Source organism: Perognathus longimembris, chromosome 2, assembly GCF_023159225.1.
Source record: "Perognathus longimembris pacificus isolate PPM17 chromosome 2, ASM2315922v1, whole genome shotgun sequence".
NCBI classification, from domain to species: domain Eukaryota; kingdom Metazoa; phylum Chordata; class Mammalia; order Rodentia; family Heteromyidae; genus Perognathus; species Perognathus longimembris.
This window is the reverse complement of record NC_063162.1, coordinates 24,591,974-24,613,763: the sequence shown is the minus strand read 5'-3', so window position 1 is coordinate 24,613,763 and position 21,790 is coordinate 24,591,974. Positions and strand designations below refer to the sequence as shown.

At 50.4% G+C, this 21,790-nt stretch overlaps 1 protein-coding gene across 2 annotated transcripts in view; it reads right to left on the bottom strand.

Moving 5' to 3' along the window:
• Crtac1 (cartilage acidic protein 1) overlaps positions 1–21,790 on the bottom strand; it is a 138,691-nt gene that overhangs the window by 29,236 nt on the left and 87,665 nt on the right. For both annotated transcript variants that reach the window (XM_048338518.1, XM_048338519.1), the window contains exons 3-5: positions 20,960–21,156; positions 11,407–11,543; positions 6,184–6,340 (exon numbers count right to left, since the gene is read on the bottom strand). In XM_048338518.1, coding sequence (XP_048194475.1) covers positions 6,184–6,340; positions 11,407–11,543; positions 20,960–21,156 — 491 coding nt within the window. The remainder of the gene's footprint in view (positions 1–6,183; positions 6,341–11,406; positions 11,544–20,959; positions 21,157–21,790) is intronic.

The window sequence follows — 21,790 nt, the reverse complement described above, 5'->3', positions numbered from 1 at the left end:
ATTTATTGCCATGGCAACCGGACCATAACAGAGATGTTCCCCACAACTCCTTCTTGGCAAGTTGGCCATACAGTTGGGGAGCAGGTGAATCCACAGTCGGGGAGTCTGCCCTTTGGACACTGTCCCCAGGAGGCTTAGGATGAGGTGGGGCCTGCCAGGTGTCAGCAACCTTGCTGAGGCCATGGGAAAATTGTCCTGATCAGTAAACCCCGTCCATCCAGAAGGTAGCTTGCTACTCCTCCTCCCACTGGGCCAATGACAAAGGTGTCAGCAGTGCCACCTCCCAGGACCTCGCCCTCTTCTTTCTTCTTCTTTATCACACCTACCTCCCCTTACTCCTCGCCTCAAGAGCTTTAGCACATGCCATATGGGGATACCCAGGGGGCTATTCGAAACATCTTTATTTAGCCACAGAGAATGATATCCTCCCAGATTTGGCCTCACTTTATATCAATTAATTCTTTTCTATTTGAGACAAGAACATTTCGCAAGGGACAAAACAATTCCCCAAGTAAGACTGGAGAGAATACAGGAGTGGGGAGCCAGATCTTAAGGCGGTTACGTCTAAGTTTGAGCTGTGTCACCCTGAGCACATCGTTTCACCTTTCTGGGCTTCTGTTTTCTCATCTATGACAGAAGATGTAATAATAATAGCTCCTTCTCAGAGCTGTCATCAATATGAAGTGAGGTGGTTTTGTGGAAGATACCTTGGAAAATGTCAGGTGCCACATAGTCATTAGCTGGGACTATTTACCACCTGCTGGGTGAATAATATCACTTTGTTTTTCCCCAACACTTTTAAGCTTCAAAGCCCTCCCTGTTATGCTATGGGCTTTGAATGCTCCTCCCTCCCTATCCTTCCCCAGGACTTCTGCTCACTCCGTCCACCAGGCTGGGTGGGATTCTGGGGGGAAAAAAACCTCTCCACAGTCCCTACTTCCTTCTGTCATATTACACCTCTCCTCGATGATCTGCTCACTGGACCTAAGCTGCACAGGGCAGCCTCGGTAATCCTCAAGAGCTACACCCTTAGACCTCTGGTGCTTTTAGTATAGGTGATCCATCTCTTACTCCACAGCAGGGCCAGACCTCAGGGACTGGGCTTAGGGCTGAAGGAAAAAGTTGTGGGGTGGGACACATGCTGCCCAGTTGTTCCAGACTGTGGGTCTGAAGACCCAGGGGTGAAAGTCCAGGAACACAGATTGGTAAGGAAAGATCTCTAGGATCTTGCCTAAATTCTGCCTCTCTCTGGCTGCAGGAACAGGGGCCTCAGGCTCCTGCTTTGTAAAATGGGTGGGAGAATAGGAAGATCCTCAAGGCTGTTGCTAGCTTCACTTTGTGTGTGTGTATGTTTGTGTGTGTGTACTGGGGTTTGAACTCAAAGCCTCATCCTTGCTAGGCAAGTGCTTTGCCACTTGTGTCACATCTCAGCTCTGTAGGATGCATGGTAGACTGCATCAGTTGTTTCTTGGATGGGAGGTTTCCAAACCTCAGTGGTGGTGCAGGGGGAGCTCCCTCCTCCTGGGATCCACCACTCAGCAGAAAAGGGCTAAGAAGAAACTTGAAAGCACCAGCTAGGTAAAGGAGCGACTGGTTGGAGGAGTTGCTGGGTACTGGATGCTAAGTATCTTGTGTATGTATCTCCTGTCTGAGTCCCGACACTTCTAGATGTGTCTTGACACCACCACTTTCTTTTTTAACTGATAATTTTTTTAAAAAAAGTATATATTTATCATGTACAACATCTTTTGAAAAATGTGTACATTACCAAACGGATAAATCAAGCTCATTATGCATCATCTCGCATGATTATTTTTGTGGTGAGAACACTTCAAAATCTATCCTGTAGAATATCTGCAAGACTGCAGCTATTGTTATTAACTAGGATCACTGCCATGTGTGATGGAGCACTTGAACTCATCCTTTCTGTCTAACTGAAAACTCTTTGCTTTTGACCAATCCCTCCTCAATCTTCCTCCAGTAATTCCCATTTCCAATGGCATGAAACCAAGGCTTGGGGAGCCACCACAGCTGACAATCCTGACCACATGTGAACTTCCCAACCTTCACTTGGAATGTTTCTGCTAAGGGACACTCTCACTAGGGAGGGATCTGTATTGGCATGTGAGGGGTATGTCCCTGAGTGCTCAACTCGTCTTGATACTTCTCTAAAATCCCTTGTGTTAGCTGAGAAAAATAGGTTAAAAATTAAGTTTCTATTCTACAACATATTTGTGTTGATTTTAAAAAGAAAAATGACATATTCTCTTGACAAACACCAAATGCATCTGACACCCAGGGTCCCTGTAAATCCTAGGCTTTGTGGAGCCCTTGCAGGCTTGATCCAGATTCCTTAGGGGTCCCTGGCCTGTGCTGAGGAGCCTGTCATTCCAGCCCCACCAGGCTGTGGCTGACAGACCTGGCTGCGCTCCTGTAGAAAGGTCAGCGTTCGCCTAGGGCTCTGAGCCCCCAACTCTGCCACCCCTAGTCATGTAACTGATGGGGATCCGCCAGCAGGGCTCAGCTGGGCTTTAGGCCTCTCCGTCTCCTCTAATAATGACTTCCTATAAATCAGATCTGCCCTCTGCTTTGTTCTACACTGCTCCGAGCCAACAGCAAAACTCCCCACCCCACCTCATAAATCCACCTTCATTTTCTTTCCAAATTTCTTTTAAGGCTTCTTTAATCACCACCTTACAGCCCGGGCAGATGCTCCCTCCAAGGGTGAGGCCCAAAGGCGGGGTTCCTGGGGAACGGCTGGAGGCTGCTTCTGTGGGAAGGAGGGAAGAAGCTGACTCTAGTGGGAAGAGAATGAAGAGGCCATACTGTGCCCTGGGCTGAAGGCCAGGGGAGGGAGAGTAGGGGACATAGACAAAATGCCTCCAGGGCAGGGTGGACTGCTCCCTTTGTTTGCCTCTTGAGCTTAGCACTGGGCTCTTGGGAGATGTCCAGCCCAGGGCCCCTGGGGTCACTCTGTCAGGGGGCAGGGCAGGAGGATTTATTTATATATATGACAGGCATTGCCTGTGCAAGGCCAGGAATCAGGATTGCCCCATACTCCTTTCCTCCTTTCCTTTTCATCTTCAACACTCTATCCCAAAGAGGGAAAGTAGGGCTGTGAGAGGGAAGGTTTACCATTGCTGTCTGCATGGGCAGGCAGGATGTCCATGGTGGACCATGCCAGACACTGGCCCCATAGCTAGCTTCTAGCTCAGTCAAGGGGCTCAGAGGCTGAGGAATGGGCCCAAGGTCACTCTGTCACACAGATAGTCTAGGACTTTTGACTTCCCACTTTCCCTTTTTGTGTTCTGTGTCAGGCTCTGCTGGGTGCAACCCAGGATTCCCATTCTGGTCAGCTCCCTACACTGTGTTGGCTCCAAGAGGTCTTAGACAGTTGGAGAAGAGAATCTGGGATTCTCATGAAGCCACGGCCTGGGGGAGCTGTCTCCCTGTTGTTTTTGTAGATAGCTGCAGCTCACGCCCCCTCCTGGGGCCCAGAGTCCCCTGAGAGTGGGCCCATCGGCCACTAGATGGCACTGTAACCCAGCGGACCAGCAGTGGCTTTGGGAATGGTGGTGTTTAGAGAGAAGACCTCCCCTCCCCCTCTTCCTTAGAGCTGGACAGCCTGTGCATGGACTGTACAGTTACCCCACTAACTGCCCTGGCAGCTGGGAATCCCCATCCCCCCTCCACTGCCATGAAGAATCCAGGCCAGGGACAGTACAGTTACCCCACCAACTGCCCTGGCAGCTGGGACTCCCGCTCCCCTCTCCGCTGCCATGCGGAATCCAGGCCAGGCAGCTGCTTCACCTTGGCAACTTGAGTCTGTGTGCCAAGGTCGGGGTGCATTCCCAGTGGGTGAAGGGCCTCCCCTTCACCAGCCTGGAGTAGGACTGTCAGGCTGGATGGAGGTCACTCGAAAGGTCAGCTGGTTGTGGCAGGTCAGGCATTGGGAGATGAGTGTGAGTTTTATAGTCTAGGTGACCTTGGGCAAGTCCTTCCTCCTGTCTGGACTTCCATTTGACCTCTTGGTATATGAGGGGTTTTCTCTGCTCATGGGGTTGTCCAGCAGACAGAGGGTCTGTGGCATGGCTGACGAGGCTTCAGTTCTCTGGTGCAGATCTGCCCATGGCTTGCTTGTCTCCAGAGTGCTCAAGTCATGCCCACCCCCTCCTGCCTTCCTTCTGGCTTCCCAGACCCTCTGGTACTGGCCTGGCACTAAGCATTGGCCACTGGCCTAGAGCCTCAGCCATCAGACTGGGCTCAGCATAGTAGCCTTTACATTTGGGGTCTATTCCTGAGGCTCATGGGGGCACTTGGGGCTAATTTTCCAGCCAGATGTCCATGTGCCATTAGCTAAAGTAACAAGAGAGGGTGTTGCAGGGTAGTATTGGGGGGCTTGGCAGACAGAGAATGGGTGAGCTGGGGGAGGCAAGCAGACAGAACAGTTACTTGGTGGGCCAAATTGGTTCTTGTCAGCCAAATGGAAGTCTGCGGAGCTGCTCTCATGCATCCTCCAGGCATGCCAGCTGCCCCCGGCCTCCTCCATGCCTCCACAGAAGCTGTGGCCCCCTCCTTGGGCTGCCCCATCTTTCTAGCACAAGCCAGAACAGTTGGCTGGTGCTCCCATAGCATCTCTGCTCCTCAGCTGTCTCCACTTGGCCTCCCTCCCCCTTCCTGGGGTCTATGCCAGCCCAGCCAGTATGAACAATGCCCCCTTCATCCTCCAACCTCCTGCTTCCTTCTCTGCTATGGGTAACTGCTCTCTCAGTCCTTGCCTCCCTTCCATCCCATCGTTTTCAAGTGCTTCATCTCCCAGCCCAGCCCCTCCCTTTCTCTTGCGAGATCAAGGCATTTAATTGCCAAGCCAGCCCAGTGCACCGAAATGGGAGCTACTCAGAAAAAATTGACTGTACCAATCTAGGCTAAAGCGCTCGCATGTTTATTCCTTTCCCAGGGAAACGTGGTTTATTACTGACACTCAGCCGTTCAGCGCTACGTTCACACATGGAGCTTTTGGGTACTTTGATGGGGCTTGGGCTGCACAAACTGTTTTATTGTCTAGCCATTTGTCCCCCACAAACTTTGTCAGATAGGTTAACATTAATCTCCTTTCACAGAGGTGGAGGGCTGGCTAGGAGGGGGCAGCATGCACCCAGGGGGAGGCAGGGACAGGGTAGGAGTTTGAGATTTTTGCCACCAGCCAGGTGTGTGGAGATAGGAGGATGGTCCAAATGACCTTTCATGTGTCCTTCCAGACCTAGGACTCAGGTTCACGTTGGCTGTCCCTTTGGAAATCCATAGTACAAGTTGGGATGGATTTACAGGGAAGGTCAACTAATGAGAGAGAATTTCTATGGCCAAGTGCAGAGCAGGCGTGAGGCTGACGCTCTTGGAGAAGTTGTATACAGCCTTAGCTTCCTGATTTTTGGCACTCAAAACAGGAACTGGATGGCTCTGCCATCAGCGGTTATTGGCAGATTATCAGAGTTTAGTCAGCAGCCGTGCTGGAATTAGAAAAACAGCCTTCCCTAGAAAGATCTCCTTGTCAGACACTCTGACAATAGGTTCCCCATCCAGAGAGATGGGGTGTGGGGGGGTGTGCCTTTAAAAAAAGTGCTGGAGAGGTTTTGGAACAAGAACACAATTCTTTGAGCTCAGTTATCCGAGACGAGACCCAGCTGAAGCTTAGGGATTTAGCACTCAATTCCTGGCCGCTTATGTGTAAGTAAATAATTTCATCTGCTGTTTGGCAATAAAGAATGCTTTAAATCTCAGCCTTTGTGATTTGTCAAGGTTTTTTTTTTTTTTTCCCCACCATCCAGAATGTACTCACCCATCATTAGGGTTATAGCGGGGAACAGGGCAAGGGGAGCTAGAGAGGAGCTGACGGGCTGATGGTCCCACGTCACTTTCTGGCAGGTATGGTGACACCTGATGTTCCCCCCTCCCCCACTAGGCTCTCCAAAGCTCGCATCTGCCAGGTATGCCACCAAGCCTGGTGAGGCGGTGTAGGAGGTGCCTCATGGGAGGGGTGGGATGGAGCAATGCCTCCGTCTCCCCCTCCTCAGAAACAGAAGCCTGCCCTGTCCTCATGCTCACAGATGCATTAGACTCAGCTGTGCAGGCTTTGTACTCCGGCCCCAGCCTCTCCCGCCACAGCCTTCCTGGTCCTCCACATACCTGTGTATTTGCTGACCCCTGCCTCGGCAGCCACATCTCTGAGTGCCAAAATACCCCGGGAGACGTCACTGGCCTCGGGGTCCATTTCAATGAGGGCATCAGGCCCCACGTTGCCGTAGGCATAGTTGGCAATGTAGATAGAGTAGCGTCCGGAGCCCTGAGGAGGAAGGAAGGGAAGGAGACAGTGAGGAGGCCCATCATGGCTTTCCCAGAACCCCCTAGCCCCCTGCACCTCACTGTAGCTTGGGGTCTTCTTCAAGTCTGCTTCTGATGGTTTTATAGGTTGGTGGCGTTACAACAGGGGAGAGGCTTTACACAAAGGCTGCAGTGTGAATGACAGCCCCCTACCCCCCTGCCCCGAGTCAACAAAGCAGCCCTACCTCTCCTTCTATCCCGTTCCAGAAGAACGCATCCCTCCCTCTCCCCCACAACCCTTTTATAGACAATTTTCTAATGTGCCTCCCTCCAGCTGAGCTCTCTCCAGCTGCCAGCCAGGGTAGCTGCTCAATAAATATTTGCTGATTGATTGATCTACCAATTCCCATTATTCTCTCTCTCTCTCTCTCTCTCTCTCTCTCTCTTCCCATTCAAGCCCACTCCAGCCAAGATGACAAGCAAATTCTGGGGCCATCTCTCCCTCTCCTCCTTCCCACTCTGTACTTCTGCATTTCTGTCTTTTGGTAGGAGGAAAGACACAGCCTTGTAGGAGTCTTCCTTTCTCTTCCATTCCCTTCTTCTCCCCGTACTAGCAGCAAGAAATATTTCATTGCTTCTGCCTTTATAATACTGTCTCAATTTTTTTTCCCTTTGCATCTAGGAGAAGCCCCGGGCGCCGGCTCCTCTTTGCTACAGCCATCCTCTTCTGTAGTCCAAACACTGTGGATAAAAGATTCTTTTCTGCCTGTTATTATAATGGTGTTATTTCTTCAACGGATGCCTCCTTCTTCCCAAGAGACCCACACGATTTCTAAATCAATTTTCCAGCATTCCTCTCATCATTTCCCCATCCTCCCCCAGTCACTAGTTCTTGAGCACCAACTATGGACAAGGTGCTTGGTGACAAATGTACTAAAGACATGGCTCCTGTTCTTAGGTGGCTTAGAGTCTAGTTGGAAAGAGGACACAGATAAATTGTTGAGCTTGAGGCAACAGGATTGCCAGTCACCTCTCTTCTTACTCCCTCCCCCCCTTGCTTCGTTCCCTTATACAAAGCCATCATGAGCAGAAACTTCATTGCACCTTATTTGTCACTGACGGTATACCTTCTTGGGGTGACTGTTTTTTAAGGGGAAGCTGAAGACAAGGAAGGAGCTTGGGGTCCCCGGGGAGTAAAGAGGCATCACTAGTCCTACCAGAGCATTACAGAGCCATAAACAGAATTTCCTGTGTGCACAGAAGAGGTGCTCCTGGCCTGCAGCTCCTGGCCTGGTGTTCCTAGGTTGGAAGTGAGGACTTCAACATCAGAAGTTCAGAAAAGGTCTTCCAAGAGGAGTCTTAGTCAGTGAAGTGGAGGAGAAGGAGAGGGGAGACAGAGAAGGAGGGAAAGCTGTTTGTTCAATGTGGGCTGGAATAGAAAATGCAAGACGGGGGGTGGTGGTGATGGTGGTGGTGTCAAGGAACAGTCAGAGAAGGTAGCAAAGCTACTTCCTTCTGTTTTGCTCATCTGAGTCTACCATGGTACCTGGGAACTGATGCTTCTCCAAGTCTTGTTGCTCAAAGCAGTCCCTGGACCAGCAGCAGGGGTGACAGGTGGGCACATCTTAGAAATGAGAATCTCATGCTCCACTCCAGACAGGCCTGATGGAAGTCTGCATCGCGAGACCTCCCTGGACTCCCAGGCAGAGCTGAAGCGGGGTACACGTTGCTTTACAGTTTACAGCACGTTGGTTTCTTGATTAGCAGATGACTTTGAGAGGCTCTCGCCCATCCTGGAGCTCAGTACGTGTGTGTGCGGAGTGATTAGGTCAAGAGTGAATGAAGGGGGCCGAATGGAAAAGTGCACATCCACAAACCATTCCTGACCCCACCAGCTGTTAACGAGCTCATTAACAAATGCGCAATTAAACTCAAATGGACAGAAATGTACTCTGCTAGAAATTAGGGAGGTTTATAAAATTCCGTTATACCTACTTCCTTACTTCAATTTATCGGGGAGTGTGATAAAGCAGGTGAACATAGATGTGTTGTAGTTGTAGAAATTCACATGTGAACGTGACCACCATAATTCTAAGAAGGTGAGAAGATCCCAGGGTGCAGAAGATGTTTCTGGAGCTCTGGGTCCAGAGCAATGGTTCTCGCACTTTAGCCTACCTCAGAATCACTTGTTGAAAATAGAAGCTGGGCCCCAGCTCTCAAGTTTCAGATTCCAGAGGTCTGGACTGGGCCACAAGAACGAGCAATTTGAACAAAGCCCCAGCAAGTTGGGGCTGTTGAGGCTGCTGGCCTAACAGTCCCATTTTGCAAAGCACTGGTCTAGAGCAATCCGCTGGGTCCTAGTCTAATGTGCTTGAGTAGGCTCCACAGCCTTGGAGAACGACCCCCCTCCCTCCCTCCCTCCCTCTCTCCCTCCCTCCCTCTCTCCCTCCCTCCCTCTCTCCCTCCCTCCCTCCCTCCCTATGTGCGGGGCTCCGTGTCTGCACGTGCTAAGTGAGGATCAGATTCCCCGCTTCCTGGCAGGGTTGTTGAGAAGATGAAATGAGACAACGTATGTGAAAGGTCTTTGAAAAGATAAAAATGCTATATAAACATGAGGCATAATCATTATCGACCAGGGAACGCTTCTTGTAAGAGATCGGCTTTGAGCTGGATCCAGAAAGGAGGCTGAGTGATGAGGGAGCTGTAGGTACAGGACAGGCGAGCATTCCAGGTTCAGGGCAGAGCCTGAATGAGGGGTGGGAGGGGAGTGGGAGAGAGAGCAGCTCATGGCGGGGCAGGGGGCATTTACCTGAGGCTGTGCTCTCCGACTTCAGCGAGCATGTGACTGTCATCTGCAGGGCTACATGACATCATTGACTCCTAGAATGCTAGGCCCCACCCCCAGAGGTTCTGGTTCAGCAGGTCTGGTTCAGGGCTGCAATGGGGCCTGAGAATCCTCCCTTCCTTCCTTCCTTCCTTCCTTCCTTCCTTCCTTCCTTCCTTCCTTCCTTCCTTCCTTCCTTCCTTCCTTCCTTCCTTCCTTCTTTCCTTCCTCTTTCCCTCCCTCCCTCCCTCCCTCTCCCCCTCTCTTTCTCCCTCCTTCCTACCTTCCTTTTTAATGCCCGTACTGGATGCTTTCCCTTAGCTATTTTGCTCAAGGCTAGCCCTCTGCCACGAGAAGCACAGAACCATTATTACTAGTTAATTGGAGATAAGAGCCTCAATTGACTTTCCTGCTCAGGCTGGCTTCAGCCTGGCTCCGCAGCTCTCAGCCTCCTGAGTAGCTAGGATCGCAGGTGTGGGCCACTGGTACCTGGAGGGAATTGTCATTTAAAGCAGAGCTGATGCTGTTATACTTTGACCAGGTACATAGATGAGGTGCAATGACTAGGGTGAGTGCTGTACCAGAACCTGTGATTAGAAACTTGTGTCTGATACCATGTCACCTAGAGGTAGAGTAGCAGAGAAGGGAAAAGGGATGTGCTTCACTTTCAGGCAGTCATAGACTGTGAAGTTCAGGGCAACGGCTTCATTGCTCCAAGCCTTAATTTCCATATCTGTAAAAGTGGATAATAACACTCCCGGCCTTGTAAGGATTGGGTAAGAAGAGGCTGTAACACTAGCCCCGGATGTGGCATGTGGTTAGTTGGTAGCCCACGCTGTTCTTAGAATTGATGTTCCTGTCTTTCGGCGTCCACACTGTTGGTTTCTCCTCCCTCCTCCTTCCCAGTTCCCAAGCCCCGGGGACCACCATGGTTGGGGCTAGACTTCCAGATCCCCTCTTGCCGTGGTAGCATGGACTCTTTCTAGCCTCCTGAAGCTCGGGAGGCTGCAGTCAAGCTGAACAAGGAGCGGGCACCATACTGCAGTGCCAGGGCAGCTTTTTTTTTTTTCCCACTTTATATGATGCTTTTGTCTTGTGGTCAAACTCATGGATGTGCAGATGACCTTGTTAGGACAAAGAGTGCATTTCTTCATGATTAACCTTCAGGCTCCTCCTCCCAGTTCTCAGAGATGTTTCCCAGGTTAGCTAGCTTAGTCCTAAGCAGGGAGGCCGGAAGCCTGGAGGAACCAGGTTAGAAGCCCCCAAGCCATGCCCCAGGCACAGCATCCCGTGGTCCTATGCACCCTCCGGGGGCTGCTCAGAACCACCCCACCATCCCCTTCCACCAGGCTGGAGTCCAGGTGGCTGGGATTCAGGTCAGGGCTAAATGTGGCTTCACAGCCCAGCTTGGCTTCTCTTCCCAGCACCAGCTTGTTAAGAAATAAATATTTATACCTGGCACCTGCCTTCTCCCAAGGCCTGGAGGCCCCTGCTGTGAAGATTCGCGCTGAATCCCCAATCCCCTGTGTGCCATCTCAATTTGAGCGAGCCCATCCCCTCAGCCCTGCCCCGGAATGGGGGCCAGCAATGCTCTGGAGACCCAGGGTGGCAGCTGGGCCCCTGATTTCAGTGATGGCTGTTTAGAAAGCCAAGGAGGTGGGTGGCAGGGGAGCAGGTGACAGGAGGGATAAATCACCTTCGCAGCAAGCCTCTGGCTCTGCTTTGGCCTGCTAGGACCTGAGCCTGGGTGGGCAGCTGCCCCTCAAGCATCACAGAGGTTGCAGCTGTTCCTGCCCCTCTCATATGTCCCCACATTTTGGGTTGGCTCTCCTAGGTAGGTGTACTGGCATGCCCCGTGTTTCGCCTTCATTTGTTCCATAGGCCCCCACAGTGCAATGTGATGCCTAGCATACAGGAGACACTGCATGTAAGTTGAATGAATGAATGAGCACAGGATTTTGCTAGACACTCCATATCCTAGACATGCCAATAATCTATTTTGGATCTCCACCTAAGTCACTGCTGCAAGCTGAGTCTTGGGTGCTCGGTTGTCCAACAGACACAATGATGACAGTCCTGGTTTCTCCTCTGAGAGCTACTGGGAGGGATGCAAGACACTGTGGGAGTGGCTACCAAGGTGGTACAGCCATGGCTGTGCCCTTAGCGGCCCCTGACATCGTTCTGTCAGAGGGAATCCACCCTCTGGCTCTGGTGTCATTGTATGTCCTCGCTTCTTCCCAGGCCCTTGTACATCCTTCACTCACCGTTCTGTCCACACAGGCCACTGAGCGTCCAGCGAAGAGACTGGCCACACCACGGGCCACGTTGACCTCATCACTCAGGATGTCTTCCCACCGATGATTGCGGAACTTGAACAACTTGTCTGTGTATGTGGCTACCCCTGGAGAGAGATGGAAGAGAGGGCTAGTAGTCCTGGACAGGGTTCAGGTTATGACTTCTGGACATGTCCACCATAAGTAGCTGGGTCCAAAGTGGATGGGGGGGGGGGTTGGAGGATTCATCCATAGGGCAGGTGAAAGTCTTTGGTTTGTGGACTTCTGGTTGTGAACTTGGCTCTCTGGTTGGCCCAGGGAAGGGGTTTAAGCCAAGGGAGACAGCACGGGGCAGTGGGTATGAATTTGGGGTTTGGAGTTAGTGAGCCACAACTTCAATCTCACACCTAGATTCTACTTTATTGCTTAGCACCTTGGAAACTCAGTTTTCTTGTTTGTGAATCGGGATGGCAATCATGTCTGCACTCAAGGTTCCTGAGAGCTAGCTGAGAGGAGGCACATTAAAGGTCTGGCACAGTGCCCCCCCCCCCCGACAGTAGCTATTATTAGACAGAAATGATTTTTCCCCCATTTTATAGACAAGCTACTCTCCAAGGTCCTTTCGAGACCCCAGCTCTATGCTGCGGGGGGCTGGTAAGAGTGGGTGATTCTGAGAGAATTGAGAGTGAGTGAGAGCCGGTGTGTGAGCTAAGGGTTTGCAAGTAAGGGCATAAGAGTAAGGACTAGTGTGAGAGGACAGTGTATGAGTGTAGAATTGAGAGCAGGTGTGTGAGACCAGCATGTGTGTCAACGGGGCATGACGAGGAGCGAGTGATGAGGAGAGTGTACGTGTGAATGTGAGTGTGCAGGGGAAAGCAGTGAATGTACAACACTGTAGGTGGCTCGGCCCAGGACAGGACAAAAACATTTGCTCTCTGAGAGGCTTTGTTTGGGTCCTGAGGCCAAGGGACCCAAGGGGCCTGAAGCATCATCAACAGAGCTTGGAACTGGCACCACAGCAGAATCTGATACCTTAGAGCAGAGTCCTCCTGGCCCTGGCTGATACAAGGGCACTGAGGCCCTGGCCCCATGATGAGAAAGCCCTTCAGGAGGATGGGGTACAGAGTCTGGATCCCTGCACAGTGGTTGTCAGTGGAGCTTCTGAGGGGCCAGAAATTCAGTTCTGCACAGGGTTGTGTCTTGGCAAGGATGCATGGGGAGGCTGAAGCAACGATGACTTCCTTTTATTTTAAATTCTGGTTTTGGCTTCTCATCTGAGAGTCATGAACAGGAGCGGTGCCTGAACCAGTGTCACGGAGGCAACTGTGATGGAATTCACACACAGCCTGGTCATAGGCTGGGCAGGGTGGGGGAGAGCACAGTGCCAGCTTTACACCATAGCAGGCCTACAGCTCTCTGCCCCCCTGCAATCCCTGAGGGCCCTATGTGTTTAGAAATCTCGATTTTTCCTTCATAGTTTAGAAAGGTAACACACTGTTGATTACATAACACCCCCAGCAGGGACTGGGGGCGGCACCCCATAATTAAACACATTAATATTTCTGCAGTGAAACATGAATATTCACATTAAGTGGGATAAATAAAGCTTATAAATAGCTCACATCAGCTTGGGACAGGTTTTTGTTATCTACTGAGTTACCCACAGACTTTAAAAAAAACAGCACTTGCAGCTTCTAGAGTGTTCTGGGTTTTAAGCCTGTGAAGAAGGAACTTGGACTTAGGCTATTGTCACCGAAGTGACAGGCTTGTCACCCCTTTCAGGTGACTGAGGGCCCTGAGCATGGCTCCCTAAGCTTCGTGTCTCCAGCCTTGCTCACCTCTGTGAAACCAGGGCCCCCTTAGCCTCGTCTGCTTCCTTTCTGAAATACCACTGTGTTCACTCCATCAAAGCCTGGGTCAGGGTAAGAAAGCAGCTATGGGCAGCTGGACCCTGTGGGACTCTGTTGGACACCTCTGAGTTCAGTGGGGAATTTTTCTGAAGCCACGAAGCTCCTGCCTCAGCTGTGCAAGAAGAGAAAAATCTCCCCTTTCCTGTTCTTCCCTTCTACTCATGGCAACATTTCCCAAAGTGTGCTTTTGTGGAACTCTGGTCTTGCTGAACTATCTGGAGAAAGGAATCTCCAGGTCAACTGAGTTTAGGAAAGATGTCTCACTTGCCCAACGCTTGGGGAGATTTTCAACAGACATCAACTACTTAAACTTTTGAAAACTCCACAAGAAGTTGTCTGCTTATTTTCTTGGATCCAACCTTTCCCAAACATACTTGGCTATGGAATCCCTTCTCCCAGCACCCTCTTGAACCAGCACGTCTTCCGTAGGTCACTGTCCAGGGTGCTGATGCTCAAGCAGGCTCTGAGCTTTGCAGTCAGAGGAGTTTGGGTGCCATGTGCTGTTAGCCTCTCCCCCTCTCCGGCCCCCTGGCTTCTGAACTCACTAGGGGCATCCAGAAGAATAAACTAATTAAGGTAAAATGTGCAACTGTGATGCAGAGCCTTGTAGATCATAAATGGGAACGGCAAAATCAATGGCAGCCCTTCTGCAGGCAGAGGCCCGGAGGCCTGGGCGACAGGAGGGATGGGAGCCCTTTGATTTAGGAAGAGCAAACGCGCTGGCAGCTGCAACCTGGGTAATTAGGTGTGTCAGGAAGACAGATAAACAGCGAGCTGTGTGGGTCGATGGCACAGGCAATAAACACCCAGCACTGGCCCCTGGCCCATGTCAGTGTGTAGCCTAGCCTGCTGCACCCTGTCCTGGGGTCTCTCACCAGGGCAGGGACAGTGATCTGAAAGGCAGGGGAGAGAGGCTATCTTGAATGCTGGAGAGACACTGAGATGGTGGAGGTCAGAGAGAAACAGGAGGATGTTTAAGGGACAGGGCAGGGCCTACGGAGGGCACAGGTGGCACAGAGGCATGTCTGGGAAATGTAGGACATAGAGATTTCTGCCAAACACTAGCACTGGGGTGGCAGCCAGCAACATCTCTTCCTGGGCTGACCTTGGATAAGACATGAACTTATCTTTTCTCTAGGAAATAGGACAATGAGGGCCAAATGTGGTGGTTCATACCTGTAATCTAAGTTACTTCAGAAGTAGAGATAGAAGGCTCAAGGGCAAAAAGTTATCAAGATTCTGTTTCAAAAGATACACTGCTAGACATAGTGGCATATGTCTGTAACCCCAGCTATTTGGGCGTCTTAGGTAAGAGGACCATGGTCCAAGGCTTGCCCCTGGAAAAAATCTTGAGGCCCTACCTAAAACACAAATGGAAGCAAAAGGGGCGGGGGGCATGGTTCAAATGGTAGAGAGCTTGTCTAGCAAGCACCAAGCCTTGAGTAAACAGCACCACCCCAAATAAAAAGAGCAAAGTGGGGAATGATCAGAATGGCTACCTCTTTATCAAGCTGTTATGAGGATTCAATTAGATAATGTATGTAAAGTGTTTAGATCAATGCTTAACACTGGATAAATTCAACAAACGATAACGGTATCACTATTATTGTCCTCCATTTCCTCCTCCTTCTCCAGGGAGTTGGATGGTAGGACCAGGAAGGTCCTCAAGGAGCCACATCCCAGGAGTCAGCCTGGCATTGTTTAAAATGTTTATAAGACACAGTCAATGGAAAACCAGTAGGTTAGTGATGGCCCCAGGGGGAGAAAAATCTAGTTCAGGCAAAGGACATTTTTGAAAAGAATGAAGCCAGGCCTCCCTGTCCCCATGGCAGGGTTGAAAGGGGTACTGACAATACTTCCCCCACACTGGCACCTTTAGTGCCCTCCATAGTCTTACCAGGAAGGCCCATTCCACAGAAAGAAGTTGGGGTCAGAGGGGCAACTCATTTGCCTGAGGGTATGCAACAGCTCTTAAGTGGCAGTGTGCATCCCCCCTCCCCCAGTTTCTCTCTCTCTCTCTCTCTCTCTCTCTCTCTCTCTCTCTCTCTCTCTCTCTCTCTCTCTCTCTCTCTCTCTCTCTCTCCTGGTTCTGAGGCTGGAACTCAGGGCCTCACACTCTTGATTCGCACTTCCCACTCAAGGGCTGGGCCTGGGCACTGTCTCTGAGCTTTCTTTACTCAAGGCTAGCACTCTACCACTTTGAGCCACAGCTCCACTTGTGGTTAATTGGAGGTAAGAGTCTCAGGGATGTTTCTTCCCTGGCTGACTGCTAATCTTGATCCTCAGATCTCAGCTTCTTGAGCAGCTAGGGTGACAGGCATGAGCCACCAGCACCTGGCTCATTTCTGGCTTTTTGTTAAGTAATTAGCTATAAGAGCGTCTTATATTTCAGCCTACACTGGCTTTGAGCTGGGATCCTCAGAGCTCAGCCTCCTAGTAGCTAAGATTACAGATGTGAGATACCAGGGTCCAGTCTTTTCAACAGTGCTCCAGTGCTGCAAATCTCAGCTGGTGTCACAGAGCTGGAGTGACTGGTGGGGAAAGTCCCCAGGTCCCCAAGGAACCAAGGCCATGGCCTCTGGGGTCTCATGCTCTTCTATTTTTATTGCTCATTAGCCATGCATGGTGAGGTACAGGAAAGGCGGGGGGTGGGGTGGAGGGAGGTGTCACAGGATAAGGATTCCCAGTAGTCTCATCTTCTCCAATGTGGCTATTGCTGAAAACCAGGACTTTTGTGTGATTTTCCTACCACCTGGTAATGGGTTTGGGGGAAAAATAATCAGTGTACCCAAGCATCCATTGCAGAGCCTAAAGACTCTCAAAAGGATGGAGTCTCAGGCAGTGTCTGTGACTTTCCAGAACATAGGAAACTCCTGGAGTTAGAATGTGGGTTCTGGCCCAGTAGATGTGGGGCAGAGCCTGAGAGCCAGTATTTCTATGATCTCCCAGTTGATTCCAAGGCAGCCGGCCCATGCAGCGTACTTTGAGAAGTGAAAAGCAGAGAGCCTTGGGTGCAGCTGGGCCTGGGTGAAGGATGCTCCTTTGGGGAGCCAGAGGGCCTGTCTGTTGTATAAGCAGAAGAGGCCAGAAGTACGAGCCACCAGGATCCCCTTTTTCTCTCTAGCACGGTGACTGACCCTGTCTTCTTTCCAAGAGATTAACAAAGCCCCTGCAGATGGCCTCTGTAGGTATGACACACAGCCCAGAAGCTGTAAAAGAAAAGAGTCATAAATCTGCAAGTCCATAAAAATGGAAGTTTTCCACATTACAAAAACCTACCATGAGCCCAGACAAAAGAAAAATGACAAACAAGGGAGAACTATCTGCAACTTGGGTTTCAGACAAAGGACTAATTTCCCTAATTTATAAAGAGGTGTTCCAAATCAATGGGAAAAAGACCAATAGTCAATAGAAAAAAAATGGGCAAAAGGCTAGGAGCAGACAAGAGATTCAAACACATAAAAATATTCTCAGCCTCACTCATTTAAGACAAATGAAAATTAAAACTATACTTGGAAATCAATTTTTTCCTATCAGATTGGCAAGTTGTAAAAAAACAAAAAGAAATGATGAAACATTGTATTGATGAGTACTCGCCCATCATGCACTGGAAAGGAGCTGATGGGATTATAATGAGAGGACGATCTGGCACTTCAGAACTACCTGGGTCAGGAGCTCATACCTATAATCCTAGCTACTATAATCCTATTATAATCCTAGCTACTCTTGAGGCTGAGGTCGAAGGATCACGGTTCGAATGGTTCCTGGGCAGGAAAGTCCAGAAGTGGAGCTATAGCTCAAGTGGTCGAGTAGCAGGCTTGAGAGTAAGAGCTAAGGAACAGCACCTAGTACCTAAGTTCAAGTTCCAATACTGGCACTAAAAAAAATGTATATTCCTTTGACACAACAATTTCATTTCTTTGATCTTGTCTTGCAAATATCCCTACATTTGTGGGAAACAGCTTATTGTAGAAGCTTATTCATTTAGCAGCATTCTTTGAAACGGTAAAAGGATTACATGCAGTCTAAATGTTTACCCATAGAGGATTGATTCACTAAAGCTAATCTATACACTGGAATACTATACAGCCTTAAAAGAACAAGGAAGCTTTCTGTGTGTTGCTATGAAATGCTATCCAAAATTCACTGAAGATGCAAAGAGCAGAATGGTGAGTAAGCATGCCCCTGGGTGCAAGATGAGAGGGCGGTAGTGGGAGTTTCATGGTTCATGCTGACCCATTCACAACCTGTCCTCTCATTCAGGGTATTGCAGTGAGACAACCAGGGTAGGCTAGTGGAGATTGTTTGAGGATAGCTGTGTCCAGGAGCAGCAAGAGGTCCTAAGTTCCAGTATGTGGTGAGTGGAGCAGCCACCTGCCTTTTAATCCCCCTTGCCCTGCACCCACTCCTATCTGGCTGACCCAACTTGGCATTAGCTGAAATAATTGGGCTGGTATTTTGCCAGGTCAGTTAAGCCACAAGGGGATTTTCCTGGCCTTGACTTTGTTGGGATTGTGGTCAGTCTTCTTCCTTTCCCATTCCCTTATCTACTTTCCAATCCCTCACCTTTGACAGTGCCCACCTGTTATTCTCATCTGGGTAGTGCCTACTTTGTAGTGTGACCTGTTTTACCTTTTGTTCCTGGGTTCTTTTCCCAGGAGTCTAGAGGAAGGGCCTTGTCCAAGACACTTAGACACTGGGTTTTTCAGAGGCCCAGAATTATAACAACTGATGTTTAAAGAATATTAAGTTCTATGTGTCCTAATACATTAGTTTCATTCATAATCCAAGTTGTTCATTCATAAATGTATATTTAATGCTTGCCAAGTGATGGGCATTTCTTTGAGCCTTGGAGTGATCAAGTCACTGTTTATATCCCTGAAGTTATGTAATAGGAGAGACAGATGGCAAGCCAGTATGAAACATTCTTAAGTAGGGGTCAGTCCCACAAAGAAAAATAAAGCCAGATAAGAGCAAAGGGAGTTATGAGGGCATGATTTTAAATAAGGAACTTGAGGACACTTTACTTGAGCCCTGAGATCAGTGGGAACAGCATTTCAGGCGGGGGGAATAGCAAATTTGACAGCCTCAGAGAGAAATGTGGAGAGAAGAAGATCAGAGAGGCCACGGGGTCACTTCAGGAGGGCTAGTGCAGACCACCCGTTAGTCCGTGGAGCCACTGACCGGTAGGAGCTGAGTTTTTGAAGTTGGTAGGATTTCTTTTTCCTTGCCTTATGTATGGATACGATGGTTGAGAACAAAAGTGGTCAAGGATCTTGTCCAAGGTCACCCAGTAAGTGAGTGGTAGAGCTATTTGCACGACTGACCTCCATAGGGCATGACGGGGTCTGAGGCTCTTCTGGGGATTCTAGAACATTCCAAAGTCTGGCTGGGAGAAGGAAGGGATTGGTCTTCTATAGGTTCTTCCAAGACTCTGAAGGCCATGGGGAAACTGAGCTGGCTGGAGCTCCTGGAGAAGCTCTCAGGATCCTCCACCAAAGGTAGATTGGCAATGGCCGCGGGCCGTGCCAGCTGGACCACCGAAGTGCTGACACAGCAAAATGTCCCGGCTCCACACCCTGCACCCTCTCCGTGAATCAATCAAGCCACTCAACTGAAAAATTAACTCAAACCCACACCCATCCCTCAAATCTGCAGAAGGTCACCAGGAGGAGCACCACTGGGGCTGAGGCTGCCTGGACACTGTTGTCCCTGGCCCAGCTCTGAGGGCAGCTCTGCCCCTCCAGGTGAGCACCAAGCCTCCATCCCAGGAGCCTGGTCATCCGGGGTCTCCATGGGGCCTGCCTACCCTGATGTCCCTGTGAGATGAACGGTCTCTCAGGCCAGAAGCTCAGCTTCTGCTCTTTCTGGACTCATTTAACCAATTTTAGTTGAGCGACTGGGACAGTCAATAGGTTTGGCTGGGGTCACTGTAGGTCCCCAAATGACCAATACTGGAGCTTCCCCCTCAAGCTCAGAGTCCCCAAAGCTGCAAAGGCTCATAGCCCAGGTTGAAACTGTTAGTGGCTTCACTACGGAGCTCTTTTTACCATGGGAGAGGTTCAGCTTCTGGGGTCTCACACAGGTGCTTTCTGTGCTTGATGAGCAAGGTGGAGGGGCTGTCATTTCCTCTAGCATCCTGCTGGCCAAGCTCATGGTGGACAGTTGTTCCTGGTCCTGCCTCTTGGTCTTTCAGAGCCTTCCTGGGGACTCTGTCCTTCTGCCGGCATCCCTGGTTGCTGCTCCCCTCCTGACCTTGCCACGCATTAAAGAGTTGATCAGCCCATCAATTAATCGTGTCCTAATCCAATCTTGGCTTGGTTGGAGAGAGGGCAGTAAATCCAGCTGGGTAATCATGCCCTGATATTTGTGTAGGGATAATTACCATCTCTCAGGCCTCACTTGGTGGCAAGATGAGATGAAAACCCATAAAACACCATTCGGGGCTGTGGCTCATTGTTTCTTGGCTGCACAAGGCTGGCTCCCAGCCAACCAACACCGCCCACCCCTGCCCCTGGCACAGGCCCCAACCTCTTCCTCTTCTGTCCATGCAACTGGCCAAGCTGGGAAAGCCAATAAGCCAATGTGTGTGTGTGTGTGTGTGTATGTGTGTGTGTGTGTGTGTGTGTGTGTATGTGTGTGTATAAGTGGGGGCAGAGAGGGTGTCTCCATAGACAGGGAGCTAGCAGTTCAGGAGGTAAGAGGGTCCACCACAGTGCTTTTACTTAACAGGGCTTCAGTCTGAGCCCTCGGGACCTCATCCAGCGTGAACTCGAAAGCCTACTGTCATCTGGAGGAGGCTCATCTCTAGGGACTGTCATGCCCTAGGGCTTGTGACAGATGTTAGGGCCCTACAGAAATGTCCTTTATTTTAGCAGGCTCTGGTCAGGCCTGAGAAGATGTGAGAGTCAGAGATGGAGGGTGACCTTGATTGGCAGCCCTAAGAACACAGTTTCTCCCACCCCCCACCAATGTGTGCTCAGTGTAGTCCCTGGACCAGCAGCATTGCAGTGCCAGAAGTCCAGGGAGCAGGTCCCCCCTGGCCCTGAGGGTCGGAGCTTGCCTCACATAGACTGCAGGTGACTGGAGTTACCGCAGCGTGATAAACGCTGGAGGCCTCCATGAACTCAGGGTCTCCTTTTCTCCAAACAGTGTCCCTGTCCCCTCCTTGTCACTCAGCATCTGTGTGGTATGCGGTAGATGACAGACAAGAATATGTGTCAGAGATGAACCTGGGTGGTGGGGTGGGGAGCAAATCATTGAAGCATTCACTGCAATTGAGGCCACATGGAGTAGCATGGAGGGTGGGTCCAGAAGTAAGACAGGAAAACAGGATGACAACATGAAACCCTACAGGATTTGGGAGAGGTAGGAGGCTGGTATAAAGAGGACACTCAGCCTAGTGGAGAAAATGAGCCTCTATGTATACTTTCCGCCCTGGTCCAGAGCCTGGGAGATAGAAGTAGTCATTGCAGGAAAAGAGGGAGGCATTGGGAATCTTCATGGGACACAGAGCTCCTGGAGGCAGTGGGGTCTGTGTCTGGTAGCCAGTGACAGTGGCCTGAGCATAAGGTGTTGGGTATTGGGAGGAGGAAGGAAGAAAGCAGGAGGAGGCCCGAGGTCCTGGCCCTCACCTGAGAAGGCGTTGTTGGTGTTGAGGAAGTAGATCTCCTCTCGGCCATCCCCGTCAATGTCACAGGCTGTGACCCCGATGGCGTTCCCCTGCCGGTCCCTCAGGGCATAGTAAGGTGAGCTGCGTTCATCAACAGCGATGTTCACCAGCTGCTTCTGAGCTCGGTCGTACTTCAGAACCAGGTTGGGGCCATTATACCTGGAGAATGATCAGGAAGGAGATGTTGGGGAGGAGCAGCTGGGCCCATCCAGGCCACTGGAGCACAGCAATGGGCTCAGAGTCCACTCAAGACACACAGTGGAGCAGCTCAGCACCACGTATTACCAGACACCTTACCTGAAAAGGGGGGGGTGGTCCCTGGATGCTGGGTGAGTGTCCCACGTCAGATACATATGCAGGCAATGTCAGAGTCACCTGGACCCAAGTGGGACATACTATAAGGAGCAGGATGATGGAGGGGAGTGGACAGCTAGCGACAATCCCTTACCAAGGGCCTGACTGAAGACACCAGAACTTCCCCAATATTAATTTTGTCCCATTCACATCACTGACTTTATTGATTTGTATGTAACAACCATCAAAGGAGATGGCATGGAAAGCTGTATTAGTCACCCATTTTATGGATAAGGCTCACCAAGAAGACCACAGTTCAGAGAGGCTGAGAAGAGCTCTCTTTGTGAGTTCTCTTTGAGAGAAATCACTTCTTTCTGTCCTGAATCAGATCCAACCTGGCCTCCTCTTTGTCACCAAGATGCAGACGCCAGTGAAGTGGGGGCAGCGGGGATCTAGGGAAGCTGTCTGGATGTCTTCTGGCACCCACACTGTGAAAGGA